The 17,333-nt window shown below is 42.7% G+C and overlaps 1 protein-coding gene across 1 annotated transcript; it reads right to left on the bottom strand.

The window, feature by feature from the left end:
- Positions 1 to 3,534: 3,534 nt before the first annotated feature.
- On the bottom strand, positions 3,535 to 16,060 carry exo1 (exonuclease 1; the record flags this gene model as incomplete). Its single annotated transcript, XM_080848565.1, has 13 exons — positions 3,535 to 3,622; positions 5,817 to 6,007; positions 8,133 to 8,219; positions 11,692 to 12,289; positions 12,537 to 12,759; positions 13,058 to 13,280; positions 13,421 to 13,523; positions 13,790 to 13,977; positions 14,314 to 14,526; positions 14,766 to 14,903; positions 15,452 to 15,575; positions 15,676 to 15,795; positions 15,900 to 16,060. 13 exons carry the CDS (start codon positions 16,058 to 16,060, stop codon positions 3,535 to 3,537), a joined length of 2,457 nt encoding a protein of 818 aa, XP_080704691.1.
- Between the last annotated feature and the right edge of the window lie 1,273 nt (positions 16,061 to 17,333).

The following is a 17,333-nucleotide window of genomic DNA, read 5'->3' as shown; positions in this document are numbered from 1 at the left end:
TATCATACCACAAGGACTGCATGGTAAACTGTGGGAAGAGTACTACAGGCACTCTGAGATTCTTTGGAATGAAAAGTGCATTAAAAATAAAATAAATTATTATTATTATTATTATTATTATTATTACAGATTTTGTAGATCATCATTTTAGAATGTTTTGGTGAATAATGATTAGGAGAAGTTGTGCATTTGCTAAATCTGTCAAAAGATTTTCTTCAGGCCACAGATTATTCAGCAATTGACATTAATTTTGCAAAGTTCACAGATAAATGATCATGTTTATTTATTCACTTTCCTTCAGCGGATGAATATTTATGCTACACTGAGATTGTTAGCCTAAAAAGATGCCTAGTCCCTTATGCATGACACAGTACTGAATTGCCCCTCTAAGATTATGGACACGGATTTAGAAAACGTTCTTGGGATTCAGCTGTATCAGTACAATCTGAAATGGATTCCCGGCAGCACTTCAGTCAGGTCAGAGGGCTGGCATTTCTATAAACATTGAGTGTACGAGATCAGTTACACATAGAGGCCATGTTTTGTAAAGACAAGCATCAAAAGATAGCATATATACAGAGAAACCGTGGCCAATGACACCAGGTGTTTTTGAGTTAATGAATGAAAGTGATGGAGCTGAATGAATTTGTTCCTACATGCCCTCTGCCAGCATCGCTGCCTGAAGGAAGGGGTTTTAGAGAAGAGGAGGAGAGAGAGAGAGAGAGAGAGAGAGAGAGAGAGAGAGAGAGAGAGAGAGAGAGAGAGAGGAAGGGAGAGAGAGGGGGGGACGTCTTTATTCATGTTTCAATTTGGTATCGCTGTCTAGGCCTCAAGCTTCAACTTGCCTCCCTCACGCTGTAGCCACCGTTTAATGATATCGCAGCAAAAAAAAACTGTCTGCAAAGAACAGACGCCTCCTAGCCAGCGCAGTGCAGCAGCCACAGGGCTCCTCAGCTGCCTCTGCGTGAAACTAGTCTCAAGGCTGGAAGATATAAAGCCCATTCATTAAGAATAAAGATAGATATTTAAGATAGCTGCCAGGTTAGCGCAATTCTACAGGGACCTAGGAAGCAATGTAGAACATCGTTAAAAAAAAAAAATATGGACAAAAATGTGTCAAGATGGCTGTGGCTAAGTTTGTGGTTGTCACACACAAGCTCACAAAATGACATTCTTGGCATAGCTGGTTGTTTTGTCAATTCAGAGATTGTTGCATCGGTTGCACAACCTTCACCTTATTCCATTGTGGAACACCAACTAAGGTCGGGGCGAGGGAGAGGGGGATGAATGGAATGTTGGACTACATTTTGGCAACCAGCAACAAGTCCCTTTTGTCTTCCGTGGAAGCATTTGATCAAGACAAGAATCTGACCAAGTGTTTGCATAAACATGCAGTCATGCAGATATACAATTCCTAAAGGAACAGCGATACCTGTCCACACACCACTTGGGCCTAAGGGTCCGTCTTCGAGGGAGTTAGCATCATTCTGGTGTTTAGGACCAGATGGGGTATTCGATTTCATGTAGGATCAAAATTACTGAAATACTAGACCATTTTCAAAACAAACAAAGACACTAGACCAAATTACCAAATTATGAATGCAGAATGAGGGATTTATTGAAAACACTAGTCTGCCTTGCCATTCAGCAACTACATCTGAGCCAGGGAATTGTAGACTACTTTTTTTAATTCCCTCCCAAATATTTCCTAAAATAAATGATAACTAAAACAATATAGTATGAATCTGGCTCAACAGTTTGGATGTCCAAGCAATGTCGTCCCCCCAGGGAAAGCGATAAGATCCGGAAGGAGCCAGAATAGGACATTCTAAGTGTGATTCACCCGACAGGAACTACTCCATTTCGCACTTAGTCACAAATACATTAGCTCACTTTACCAGTGAAAACAAAATTGCTGTTCCCCCACATATTCAGACGCATCTTGTTAACCAAAGGTAATTAAACATGATTCATACAAACATTGTCTTTGCGTGAGTGATCAAGACAGTACAATGTCAACTGTGTTGCTGTGACTACATACTCATTAAATGACAGGGCGTGCTACAGTTGCTGGTCATGACCAACACACTCATGGAGAATGCAGTCACACTACATTCTTGCATTGCTGTCTCTTACAGAAATGCTTTAGGCAAAGAACACGGTTGCCAACTTACTTAAAGGTAACAAGTCTTTTAATATAACAGTCCATTCGTATACTAAATTTTCAATAAAACACAAGAGGAGGAAAGAGCTGAATAACATGGTAAAGTTGTGCCGCCCTATACAGAAGTATATACCTCGTTTCCAGGGTCACCTTAAAGTTCTTTTATTTGTTTTCCATCAACCTCGAAAACGATTTAGATAAATGAAGCGCTAGTTTTGCCGCACAGTGTATGCATGCATGTCTTTCCAAATGGCAACCTACATTGAGATCTTTGACAGGTGCTCCGTCTCATGCAATTGGTGTCTAAAAGCGCCAAAGACACGCTTGGCATCCAGTAAAGCTGCAGTGCTCACCTTGCTTGAGGAAAGTGTCGAGATTCCTGCAATAGCGGTCTCTCGACATGCAACGTGCAGACAGCCATGCTCAGATTTCACAAGCACAAACTCAGAACACAGGTTTGTTCATGTTCACCATGGTTCAAATGCTTCAAGGCAAAAATATTGTTTTCAACCAGCCATCCATGATGCTTGTTTAGCCCCGAGTACACAAGTAACACTGGTCAAGCAGCTGATGGAAATCACACTTAGATCAGCACATGAATACACTACTCTCATTGAGAAAATGGCACTATGATGTCAAGGGCACTATGAACTGAATATCACCTTCAGTAAAAATTCAGTTCAAACTTAAACTGGCGAGGTATGTTTAACAATCATTTCAGCATCAACCCAACCTAGAATGTTAGTCAAGCAATGATTTGCTGCGACTTCAAATGCATACCAGGGCAGCATGCACACAAGGTAGGCCAGTTTGAGCACAAACACAACCATGAAAAGTTCATACTTCAGCTAACCGGAAGGAGATGGGTATCTCTGGTTCTTTCCAATCTGCATAACAAGTGTGGTCACACAGCTTCTGGTGGTAAGAGAACCATAAGGAATGATAAAGATGGGAATCTATTGGAATAAGCCGGTATGGTCTGGTTACATCCAGTCTTCACATTCACCAGTTAATTGCCAACTTCCTTGTTGCTCAAGACCAGAATACCAAGCTAAACATTCAATCAACAACTAAAGACAGGCTATGAATACAACATTTGAAATGTTCCACAATGTAATGAATTCAAAGAACTGTCACATACAAAACACATACAAAAAAAAAACATTTAGTTTTATTAATTTTACATAAAAAAAACGACATTTCAAAAGGACAGGTCAGATCCAATAACATTTCATTTGTTCAGCTTCAACATACATAGTATGTTTACAGTGGTTGAACAGGACGAAGCCCCTGAGAGAACACGTTGGAGAGAAAGGCTCCATGCCGCTGGACCAGAAGCCTCTCCACAGGTGAGGTGGATGCTCCCAGGGCTAGAGGGGTGAGCCTGATGTGGGCACGTTCTCCTTCACCGGCGACATGGGCTCCCCTTTCTTGCAAGGAGCCATCTTGGTGGTGTCTCTGTGTACAGAACACACACGGATCACAGACAGCTGAGTTATGGTTGTGTGAAGCAATCAAGGACCACTGTGTGTTGTGCCAGTGTGGGGCAGGTGCCGTGGCAACCACACGACTGGTCTCTGAGGCAATTTCCTGTTCTGAGGAAGCAGGACTGTAGGTGTGCTTTCGGCAAGGAGGCGCACGTTAAGCACCAAGAACACCGTCAAGCAAAAGGCCTCAGGGAAGCCCCTACTATACGACACAGGAACCCCCTCGCCCATAGGGGAAAACGTTGGTAGGGAACATGGAGAAACTATTTGTTAGCCTTCTAAATGTATTTACAGCTAAATATATAAATAAAAAAATATCAAGCCCCACTGATTCACGTGTGAGAATAGACAATGGCCAATAGACAATAGTTTGAAAGACAATGGCCTATTCAGTTACTTAATGTACCTGCCTGCTGATATACCTTAAAAGTCAGTCACAGAGTGAGTGTGTGTGTGTGTGTGTGTGTGTATCTGTGTGCATGTAGATGTTTGTCAGTGTTTCTGACCAGCAGTGCAGAACTCAATGATGCCAGAGTGGTCATGCATTCTTCCGTGTACTGTATTCACATGCCATCAGACCTGGTAATGTAACTGTTTGAGCAGTGGCGGTCCGTGCATTTCACGACTAGGCCTTCAGCGATGTCCTACTACACGATGTTAAACTGAGTGAATCCACCTCCTAATACCATCATTATGACGCCATGGCTCTCGAACCAGTATATTTTATACAGAAAGGCAGTATAAGTGAGCATTGCATCACCTTAACATAGTCGAGTAGGCTACAACAGACTGTATTAATATTTCCGGAGCATTTCAAATCAATACACCCGTATTAACAATACATTAAGAGTAGTAAACTCTAAGTTATATGATCGCTTGGATATTACTGTCACAACTTAAAAATAAAAGGCGATTTTCAGGGATTAGTCTACAAAGTTTTATTAAGTCCACCAAAAGTAGCCTATGTGACTCAATGTGAGGTTTAACAAGTTTAACAAGTAACATCGCATTGTCCCACCTGCAAAGCAGTTTCATTAAACTTCCCATCCTCACGATATCCAGTTTTTCTTGAAAGTTCCGTCTTGAAAATGGCGTTGTAATTGTATCAAAAACTGGAATTATCAAGTTTGTGTAAACTAATTTATTTGAGTTGGTTAATGTAATTATATTTAGTCTTACCAATTGAAACAACTAGAAGAATAAGCATTGAAACCGATGTACGTCGTTTTAGCCAGCTAAACTGAGCACTGAAGCACTGCACCGGTCTGCCTCAGTATCCAATCAAAGGACGTTTACGTGTCACGTTCAACGCGAGGAAATAAATCTTCCGGGCCTTCTAGAAGGCCCAGTGTCGCCAACTCGAAATCTGATTGGTTGTCACAACTGTCTGTTTCAGTTCATTCAACTTAAATGAACTGAAACAGCAAGTTGTGATAGCCAATCAGATGTACACGGGCCTTCAATGTGAATTCTGAAGGCCTCAGGGAAGATTTCTGTTCTCTGGGAAGATTTCAAGGAGCGTGGCAACACATGATAGCGGAAATATGATTGGATGAAAGCTCTAACATAAATGAACAACGCTGGAAGCATGAAATGAAGATAATGGACTATGGGGAATCATTTAATACATATTTATGAAAAGAAAATATTAAAATTAAATTTATATTATTACATTTATTTTCTGATGATGTTTAGGCCAGCAGAGAAGGCCTTGAAGGCCCTGACGGACCGCCACTGTGTTTGAGCATAGGTAAGAGTATGTCATCTTGAAATCAGCCTGCCGTGTCAATTCATGCTTAACTACAGTTGTGAAATATATAATCCATTGAACACCAAATCACTAATTTTGGATATAAATGCACGTTTCTGGTATTCATGTTTGGCATCTTTGGTCCCATACATCAGCTTGTCACTAGGGGTCTCAGGATTGTTGGATTTGCAAAAGTGAAACCTAAACAGCTGGCAAAGTATTGTTCTATGTCATCAGTAATCGGAAGCCGCCACATTTGGAGAGGGTACTGCATACACGTTCATAGTAGCTGTTCAACTGTTGCTTCTGACATGTTTGAATCATTTCTGGACATGTATTAATTTAAAATAGTTGATAGTTGGGTCCTCTATATATGGGAGCAGTCAAAAAAACAAGTGTGGGAGTAAACACTCACTTCTTGAATCCGAAGCTCTTCCAGAGGCCGCTGATGGTGGCCTGCACGCCTGGCTGGTTCTCATCGTTGCCAGAGCTCCTCCCAGGCCCTGCAGGCTTCTTGCGTAGGCCGCTGGCCCGCGCCGGAGCCGACGTGCGGATCTTACCCCCTTTCTTCGCTTCAGAGGGACGAACTCGGGGAAGGCCTGCCACCTGCTGACACAAACCAGTAATTGCATCCTTTACGCAATTCCCCAAGAGGCGGAGCGTGCTTTGTCAAGTGCCATTTAAAAACACATGTCCATACATACACTGACTGCAAACACAGGTGTGAGTGTTCACTACATGCCATGGGCTTCATACCCTCCATGTCTACAGTTCCTCTCACTTATTCTTTTTGGGGTCTTTCCTGCAGTCCCTCAGCCAATATATACAGCCGCGGAAAAAATTAAGAGACCACTTCAAAATTATCAGTTTCTCTGGTTTTACTATTTATTGGTATGTGTTAAAGTAAAATGTACATTTTAGTTTTATTCTATAACCTACTGGCAACATTCCTACCAAATTTCAAATAAAAATATTGTCATTTAGATCATTTATTTGCAGAAAAAAGACAATTGGTCAAAATAGCAAAAAAGATGCAGTGTCTTCAGATCTCGAATAATGCAAAGAAAACAAGCTCATATTCATTTTTAAACTACACAATACTAATGCTTTAACTTAGGAAGAGTTCAGAAATCAATATTTGGTGGAATAACCTTGATTTAAAATCACAACTTTCATGTGTCTTGGCATGCTCTCCACCAGTCTTTCACATTGCCGTTGGGTGACTTTATGCTACTCCTGGCGCAAGAATTCAAGCAGCTCGGCTTCTTTTCATGGCTTGTGACCATCCATCTTCCTCTTGATCACATTTCAGAGTTTTTTTTATGGGATTCAGGTCTCGAAATTGGGCTGGCCATGACAGGGTCCTGATCTGGTGATACTCCATCCACACCTTTACTGGCCTGGCTGTGTGGCATGGAGCATTGCCCTGCTGGAAAAAACACTTCTCAGAGTTGGGGAACATTGTCAGAGCAAAAGGAAGCAAGTTTTTCTTCCGGGACAACGTTGTACTTTGCCTGGCTGAGGTTTGTAAAAGACCATAAGGATTGAACCAAAGCCGACTGGAGGGTCTCCTAGTTCGTCTTCTCTGATGAGTCCAATTTTCAGCTTTGCCCAACACATGGTCGTCTGATGGTTAGACGGAGACCTGGAGAGGCCTACAAGCCACAGAGTCTTGCACCTACTGTGAAATTGGACTCATCAGAGAAGACGAACTAGGAGACCCTCCAGTCAGCTTTGGTTCAATCCTTATGGTCTTTTACAAACCTCAGCCAGGCAAAGTACAACGTTGTCCCGGAAGAAAAACTTGCTTCCTTTTGCTCTGACAATGTTCCCCAACTCTGAGAAGTGTTTTTTCCAGCAGGGCAATGCTCCATGCCACACAGCCAGGCCAGTAAAGGTGTGGATGGAGTATCACCAGATCAGGACCCTGTCATGGCCAGCCCAATTTCGAGACCTGAATCCCATAAAAAAAACTCTGAAATGTGATCAAGAGGAAGATGGATGGTCACAAGCCATGAAAAGAAGCCGAGCTGCTTGAATTCTTGCGCCAGGAGTAGCATAAAGTCACCCAACGGCAATGTGAAAGACTGGTGGAGAGCATGCCAAGACACATGAAAGTTGTGATTTTAAATCAAGGTTATTCCACCAAATATTGATTTCTGAACTCTTCCTAAGTTAAAGCATTAGTATTGTGTAGTTTAAAAATGAATATGAGCTTGTTTTCTTTGCATTATTCGAGATCTGAAGACACTGCATCTTTTTTGCTATTTTGACCAATTGTCATTTTTCTGCAAATAAATGATCTAAATGACAATATTTTTATTTGAAATTTGGTAGGAATGTTGCCAGTAGGTTATAGAATAAAACTAAAATGTACATTTTACTTTAACACATACCAATAAATAGTAAAACCAGAGAAACTGATAATTTTGAAGTGGTCTCTTAATTTTTTCCGCGGCTGTATATACAGTACCAGTCAAAAGTTAGGACACACCTTTACATTTTTGAGAAGTGTTTTCTTTCCTTTTATTATTTTCTACATTGTAGATTAATACTGAAGACATTTAAACTACGAAAGAACACATATGGAATGATGTACTAAACAAAAAAAAAGTGTGATATACCATGTAGAAAATAATAAAAGTAAAGAAAAAACTTCTCATTAAAAGAGAAGGTGTGTCCAACCTTTTGACTGGTACTGTATAACAGGAGAATGTTCTGGTCAACCCACCTTTGTCCTCATGGGGGTGGACCTGCTCTGCTCCGGACTGCAGGTGTTTGTGGGGCTCCCCTTTGGGCTCCGGGGAGAAGCAGCGTCCTGAGAAACAGACAGAGAAAGAGAAAACCACTTAGGGAACTCAATTCAAACACCAAGCTGGGTGCCCACTTGAAGACCACAAGCCTAAAGAAACTGGATTCAGTGTCTGTCAAGTCAACAACATTCAAACTCAAAACATCTGTACAGTAGCAGGTCACTTAAAGTTCACTTCAACGGTTATAAGAATATGACTCAGCCAAAACAGAAACCACAATGTTTCCCACTCCCAGTCAAATATCAAATTCATATTGACCTTCACTGGCAAAAGAAACAGAATTTCCATGACCTATAATAGTCAGTGGGCTGAGACCGTCTATCTTGCTTAGTTCTCGAGTTGATAGTTACCCTGCAGCTGTGAAGCTAATTTTTTGAAGGAAGCCGAACCAGATAATAAGAAACATATAGCCGTTTGTTTCCAACGCGGGAAGTTGCACATTTAATAGTATTTTACGATTAAGTTCTCAAAAATATCATCAAAGTTTTCCGGCGTGACGTCCAATCAAAACCGCGGATTGGGTATTTCAACCAATTGCGTTTCTCGGTGACGCATCGTCACACCAGGAAATGCACATCGACTTCATCTGACGCTGGAAAATAGCTGAGATACAGCTTTGAGGTAAGAATTGTTTAACTTCGAGTGGATATTTCAACACATGACTATTTTTCTTGTCATAAATGAAACCTGTTTAAGGCTACATGTTGTTAATTTCGTCAGTATAGGGTGTGAAACATTGATTACAATAGACGTGAAGCGAGATCCCCTCTCCTCATATGAACATGGCCATAGGCGTCTACTGAACAATTTTCTCCGACAAAGTCTCTCCTCCCGTTAGTCCAAACGACGAGCTTAATTACAACAGTCAGACAATTTAAACATTGACAACTGCGTAGCACTTCTGTGAACTAACTTATGTCTAATAATATCTCTACAGGTAGCATCTTAGGCCACAAGACCCCACATGACATCCACCAGATCCCTCGTCCATCTGACTGGTGCATATGCCACTTCCTCTCGGTAGGCTATTTCATATTTTAATTGTTTATTTTTTTTCATGCATATGAGGCAACCAGCTGGGAGTAAACCACATGGCAACACAGACAACATGTAGACAACAAACTCATGCCAACATAATGCATTTACTGTGATGCAGTTTCACATGTAATATGACATGGTTTGTAAAGCAATGTTTGAAATTGCAGTTGCAATACAACGAAGTTATTTTCAGGGGATCTAGTGAAGGTGGGGTCTGTTGTAAAGGTGACCACGTTAAATACAGGCCTAAAGTGCTGGGGGAAAATCCTTTTGTATCCATAGTACGGCCCTTGGGGCTTTATAAAAAAATTGAAATGACATTTAAAATGAATTGTTCCTCACCCCTGTTGTAATCCCCTGCTATATTATAGTATATTTTAACGAAGTCCTTTACGTTCAGGAACAAAAACATTGCAGCTGAGTGGGGAAATCCAGAAACCTCCACCCTGAGGTGATCAAGCAGAGCCAGTGGACCTGTGGCCATGAAAAGCCACATCTTGTTAACCTGGCTTAATTTGACTTATTGTCATATAGCCAGTGGACTGTTCTTTTATTTACTTGCGAATCAACGTCACACAAGGAAGGAATACTGCATGTTCCCTTTGTAAGACATTGGTTTCGAGATACTGTTTCTTTTTAATAATGTTCATTTATTGTATCTTGGAAATTATCTGAATAAAATCCAATAACAGTCATCACTGTCCGTGCCTTGCTTTATTCAGGGGTCACTTCTATTAAGGTTATGTGGCACCAGCCTGTCAAGGGCGTTTGGCCTTAAATATTTCACACAATCACTGAAGATTGCTAAGAAGAGGTTCAAGCAGGTGTCAGTGTGGAGGCCATGGACCTTAATGTCTCAGTAATTAAGGAGTTTCATCTACACCATTTCTCTGTCATGTCAATGTCTTGAGTTACTTGCTCAAACCCTGTTGGGTACACAGACCTCATATAATACAGGCGAAAAGGAAATCATACTCTGAGTACAAACCTTCACTGTCCTTGGCTGCCTTTTCTTTCCCTTTCGTGCTCTTTCAATGTGTGCTTCATTGGTGAACAGCATGTAGCATTTGCGGTAGTATCCTATTGCCATATTAGCTGGCAATTCCTGGTCTTATTCCAGATTTAAAGCCTCTAGGGCATTTCTGGCCACTTCCCCCTCTTTGCAGGGTTGCAGGTTCAGCCATGAATGGGCACACTGCAGGAACTTTGACCAACTTATATTTGAAAATTGTACTACTCACTTGACAAAATGAATTTATTTATTAAATGGGAACTTAATTTGCATTATCATACATTAAGAAAGTCATTGACTTTTTAACCATAGAAAATGATTGGAAACGCAAAGATGAGGCAACATCACCTACTCCAAGACTTAAAGTAGAGAAAATGGTGTTTTAACATTCAGTAATAATGTATTACACATTATATATAATGTGCCTTATCTAAAATATGTCACTCCAGTTGCAATCTCCCCTCCAGACAGCGACACCCGAGGTTGCTTATGTCTTGTTCTCATTGAAACGCACGGTCTCAAATAGTTGCCCTGAAAATTCGCCCGATCAAAAAACAGAGACTTTACAACGATATGTTCGCCAAATGTGCACGAAACGAAGGTGGAAACAAAGCAAATACAGTTTGGTGTATTTTTATGAATCCATCCTTAAAAAATGGGCTTCACAGCTGGACGGTAAGTATTAAATGCACAATTCGGGGGTCCAGCCCACCACCTATAATGAATGGAAAAACAGTCAATCTTTGTGCTGAGCAGATATAAACCAACCATGAAACCAATCGGAAACCACAGGTAGATTGCGACGAGTGTAAATTAAGAACGATGATCGTCACTTGTTTAGCTGTCTGACTTGTCTCATCGCATGATGATCAGTATTCAAACTGAAACGCCTGCTGCATGGGTCCTCATTCTATCGGCTCAGCCTGACCTGTAGGCCTATGTTACGACCTTTCAACACGCATTATTGTGAGAGCTACAAACTAAATTCTCTGATATTGTAGGACTTAAATCAAATCCCTTGACTTTCCATGTCTGGTAAAGAACAGTCTAGAACAGTCTTCCACAAACTTCACAATGCACCATTTTACCACCCAAAGTTACACACAAAGATTCCTCTCCACACATACTCAGTTACACCTCAAAGGAAGCAATAAGGACTCATGCCACCAGTGTCATTGTGCATGCACTAAGGGGGTCTAGGCTCTGGGCTCTGTTAAGCGCCTAGAGGCAACTGTATTGTTATGGCGCTATACAATTAAAATTTAATTGAATTGAATTGATCCAACAAAGATACACACACGCGCTCTGTGTAGATGACTTCACATCAGTGGTGAAGCTCCTTTGCAGCACTTCTGCCAACTACAACCACAACTACAGCCACAATTCCTGTTTATGTCGTGAGCAGGCTGGTAAGGGGGGCTCCTTACCTCCGAGGGAGTGGAGGTGTCCAGTAGCCGCGTGAAGGAGGAAGTGGGCGTTTCCTCTAGGCTGTCATAGGTGCTGTTGGGCTGGGAGAAGTAGGCGCTGTCCTGGGAGGGTGGCGTGTCGGGCGACCTCACCCTCTCAGGCGCGTCCTCACCCTCCTCTTCCTCCTCATCTGACACACAGGAGGTTCGGCGATGGACCTGGAGGCCCTGGACTGAAGCGGCCCTGGTCTCCTTCTTCCTCTGGAACTGCTGCAGGAGAGCGAGGCCCGACGGGGCCGGGGTGCTGGGCTGACGCGAGGAGGAGGAAGAGGTGGAGGAGGAGGAGCAGGAGGAGCTGCCTGTCCAGCTGAACACCCCAAGGCCCTGACTAGCTGGTCGGGCAGGGGGATGGGGGGCAGCCGCCGGCGGGGGGCTGCAGGACTCCTCACAGACCAGCGGCGAGTCATCGGCTTCCCTCTTGGGCGTGGAGTATCCCTCTGATGGGGCCTGGCTGCACTGCTCGGTGGGTCCCCCCGGAGAAGAGTCGTCCTGTGCTGGAGTTGCTCCACTCGCACTCTCCACTGCTGTACTACTGCTGCTGCTGTTGCTGTGGAAGAACCTGGAGAAGATACAGGAGCAGTTTGTAGCACTGGTATTGGCAAGTAATGGTTCATGGGTGTTAACTGCAGTACCAGGCTTAACTAAAGTGCCATTACTCCGAGATGAGTGATTAGAGCACATCGGCACACATTTCACACTCACTGAATGTGAGACATTTTGTATGACATAGTTCACATACACTGTTGAATAACCTACAGGCCCACCTACGTACCAGGTTGGTAGTCTGGGCTTGTGGTGGCTTTTACCTGCTTAGTGTTCCCTGGGGTTCTTCAGCTCCGCTCCCCGCTTGGTTCCTCTTCTGAAGCAACGTGGCAAACCGGTTCCGTGGTGTGTTCCCAGCGGGGGCTTTGCTCTGCATGTTGCCCCTGGCCTCTGGGGTTCTAGCGGCGGGCGAGCTCTCTGTACGTGGCCGTTTTTGGCCCGAGGAAGAGTACAGCAGCAGCAAGTCCTCCTCTGAAACACTGGAGTCTGCAGGGGAGCACCAAGGGATTCTTTACTTCTAAAGGTACCTTACCAAACAAGCTATCAGTGGGAATATCCTTTTTACACCTGTGTGTCAGAAACTTGACACAATGACTGAGGGTGCTTTAGACTGTTTCATTTTCACCATTTAAGATCTTCTCACACAGAAGACACATTAAGATGTCGTTTATTCACTCTTCATCTAAACCACACAATCAACATTACCAACACTAACCAGTCCACCACTTGTGTGTTAATGCGTGTTCTATCCTAAAAGACACTTTATTGTGGGCTCGAACTTTACCTTCTCTGGGTCTCTTGACCTGTGGTTCTTTGTGAGGGAGTCTCAGGCCTTTCACGCTGACCACTCGCTCCTTCCCCTTGGTGGGGGAAAGCTTCTCTCTGACAGGTGAGGCACTGGGCGCGTTGGTGAGGCCTGGGACGTACCGTTTGCTCCATATACTCGCCTGCTGGAGTGTCTTATTGTCTGCACGATCGTTCCAACCTCGACTGCGAGGTTTGGGAGGCTGACGGGAAAAAAAGAGGACCGTGAAGACATCAAGTCAAAATACGTAAGAGCACATTGCAATGTATAAACAGAGACAATAGCCTCAGAGAAACAGACACAGCACACATACTCAGAACTATAGCATTCAACTGCGTGTACCTGTAAACATGCACGATCTGGATCGAAATCATTAATCTTTTTCGACGTGTGAAAATCGACATTTCCCAGGGCCATCTGTAAACCCTTTTTATCACCCACATTTCTGAAGTGACATGATTAAGGAAGGACTTTAAAAGAGGTTAAAAAAAAGTCAATCATTATATTTCAAACCACTACTTTGGACTGAAAACAGACATTTTATTTTTGTATTTAAAACAGCACATGCAAATATTATAAATAGTGTTCTTCGCGGTTAGTTAGCATAGCTGACTCGTCCATACTATAAATACTCAGTGCATTTGTTTTGCTGCAAACGAATCCAAAGAGCCTGTGCAGTGCAGTAGGAGTGTTTTGGGGAGTCAAGGATACAACCCTGCGTAGTCAAGGGTGGCTGGATCCATGCCTGCTGGATAGGGGTTCAGCGGAGTCACCTTCCTGTTAATGGGGTCAAACACCAGCTGGTAGAGGAAGGTGTTGTCGGCTTTGACGAATCCCTCCAAATATTCATCTGGAACAGTTATACTCATTTTCAGGTACTGGCCCATCTTCTGAATCACCTGTAGGAGTTAAAGACAAACACTTTGATTACACCTCAGGGAAATCACTAGTGTATGGTAAGCACATCCAATCATCCTGTCAATAACTGAAAGGTATGCAAGGTGAATGGATTGATTGATTTATTTAGGCCTCGGAAGACACATTGAGGAATAAAATCCTCATTTTCAATGGTGCCGAGGGTACAATGAGAGTTAATACATTGGAAAAAATAAAAACATATATAACATCAATAATATAGGGAACCAGGTTGGGGGACGTACCCAAAAGACAATGCTTGGACAGCATCAAGGGCCACCACTGGGCTAGTAGTTACCGTGACTCAGGGCTACGCTCACCTTGAGGATGTCGGGGTTGTTGGCCATCCGGAGGAGCTTGCAGGCCTTGCCCAGGCCGATGCCGTAGAGCGAGGCCAGGTAGTCACAGCCCGAGAGGATGCACATGTGTCGGAACTTTTCCTCCGTGAAGACGTTCCCCAGGAGCCGGCACCGGCCCAGGTGGTTCTGGTCGATCTCCAACCCGTTGCCCTCCTTATCCATCTTCAAAATCACCTAGGAGACGTGTTTTTGGAATAATGAAATGAAATATTCTTGATAAATATAACTTCATGGCACTGAATTGAACCATAAAAAGCCTACATATGTGCCATAAATCTTTCCGGCGGTTTTCCATGCTCTAAGTGGTGATTCCCATATCCACCTATCTAATAAACTCTGATTGTCAGGTCTGTGTATTGCTTCTCTTCAGTCATAAATAAATCTGAACCCCAAACCAGACCCTGGTGCAGTACCTTCTTACAGCCAAAGGCTAGCAAGTCTGAATCCTCTGTGATGATGGCCTGGGCAATGTCCGCTTTGTTCAGGAATGCCAGCTGAGCGTCGGCTTCATAGGGAGCCACCACACAGTCCACCCCCCTCTTCCTGGCCGCCTGGAAAGCAAACAGGGCAAATGCAACCCAAAGTCGGTCACTGAACACTACGGCCAATGTGGGCAAAAGGGATGCTAACCAGTTTTCATGGTATTTGAGGAGTAAATAAACATTAGACAGTGCTTTACAGCTTTTGTATCCATAATGTGTGTAACGTGTATCCATGCAGAACTATAGGTTGAGGAAGTTTTGACCTGCAAACTAAGTGGAAAGCACACCAATACTGTAAGCATTCTGATTGACCCCAGGATATCCGCATTTCTTACAAATATTGCCAGACAACCATCAAAGTGCTATGTACCATCGGTTGAGTGATGATGTACACAGAAAATCCACTAGTGAGCCAGAGGAGCGTGACTAGATAGTAACATTAATCAATTATGTGTGATAACTAGAGGTAAGACCTGATTGAGTTGAAGTGGGAGCAATGTGTGATTTTAAGGAAGTGACTGGGCGGAGGAAAGTGAAGTGGTGGCAGGGAGAGATAAATAGCACACCGATGAACAAACATCAAAAGATAAGTAAGTATGAATTGTGTCTCAATTTACCTTGATTACATCATGAGCCATGGAGGGGGTAACATTAACACAACGAGTGAAGCAGTCCCGTGCTTCACTTAGCTTCCCCTCACGCAGGAGCTGTTTGCCTCGCTGCAAATTGGCTTGTCGACGCCTTAATCAAGAGAGAGAGAGAAAGGAGTAAACAAGCGATTAAGGAAAGAAAAACAGAGCTGTTCCCATATTTGCTCATGTGCAGCGGCGTTTACACTCACTCGCGACGTGCCTTATCAACCTCCTTCTTCGATGGCAAGTTGCAACCATCGAACACCAGGATGGGCTTGATACCAAAGGACAACAGCATATCCACAAATTTCATACAGTAGGTTACATACCTGTAGATGATAAGAAATAAATATTAGTCAGCCTGTCAAATATATACAAAGTTTTTTCATCTACATGATTGACAGTTTCCACTGTCCCTCCTGTATTTTCTTACTGATCAGTAGGTTCTCCTTTGGCCAGTTTCTCAGCACAAGCAAATGCCCCCTTATGGAGCCAGCAATACGTGTCCACAGCCACCGTCTGTCCTCTGTACTTTTTGACATGGATGGGCTCCGAGGCATCCTTAAGGAATTGCAACAGCCCCTGAATTCCCATTTTCACGGTAGAGGAGCGAAACCAGTGACACAATTTCTGAAGAAAAGAAAATAGTGGAACAGGGCATCACCAAACAGTAGCTTATTCAATTCATTGAAGTTTACTGTGTCACAATTGAAAAGGCATGCAAAACCCTCACAAACACCAACAACAGCACAGTTGACACCTATAAAGGGCTTGCTACCATTCTAACTCATGTCTTAAGCCGATATCGAGCTGAGAGAGCCGACTCAGACCACAAAGCGGAATAGTTCATAGCTTTGACCATAGACATCATACCTATATGATGTCTATGGCTTTGACGACCTAGTTGGAACGAAAGGTATGTTGGGGTCCTTCACATGACCACACACCATGAACAATAATTTTAACACGATACCAGTACTAGCTAGTTACTAGGAGAGGATAAAAGTTATACATTAAACTTTACCCTCCTCTAACCAACCTTGTTATGGCCAGCTAACAATTTACTAGAGTTGCTTTTAACGTCAACTATGCTAAGTTTGATGTCATACGTTACAATTAACTACAGCAAAGACTAGGCAGCGACAAAATTGCTTCAGCTAACTTAGCAACGCTTGCATTGCGGCAGTGTTACCCAGGTTAACTTTATATTCGAACATTCATGGAACGTTACAAATAACGACGCAATGACAAACATAATAAGTATAACAATAAACGCGAGCCACCTACTTACAAACGTTAGTTAAGTTAGATGAAGCCAGCTTATGGTGTATTTTTAAAAATGATGTTAGCTAATCATCAAGGTAACATGTCAGGCAAACACAATCTAAAACTATTCACATGCATTTACACAATACTACGGTGGTAGCAGTTAAGTGCATTTCTTGAAAACATCTGTAACGTTATTTAAGTGGTAACTTGACGAACTAAAAGTGCCCTGTATGCTATCTTGCTAATTTCTCTTTACAGCCCAGAACGGCCGCTACATTATTTTCTACGATACCTATTATATCATATCATACCTAGCTATGTACAGTGAAACTTCTAACACTGTCTACCGAAAATGTGCATCTGCCTGAAGTGAAATGAACACGAAAAACTTAACACACACTATTATTTCATACTACTTACTTAAAATGACCCAGTGTTTAGTAACAAAACCCTTCGAGCCTTCAACTTTAGCGGCAAAATTGCTGCTTCATTTGGTACTCATTTCATTGGACGGAGTCATTTTACGCAGCCCAATCACTGAACGAACAGTGGGTTTGTCAATAAGAAAGGAGTAGTTTGGGAAATGTTGTTTTTATGG

The sequence above is a fragment of the Sprattus sprattus genome (assembly GCF_963457725.1).
Source record: "Sprattus sprattus genome assembly, chromosome: 12".
Classification (NCBI taxonomy): domain Eukaryota; kingdom Metazoa; phylum Chordata; class Actinopteri; order Clupeiformes; family Clupeidae; genus Sprattus; species Sprattus sprattus.
This window is presented reverse-complemented; position numbering and strand designations above follow the sequence as displayed.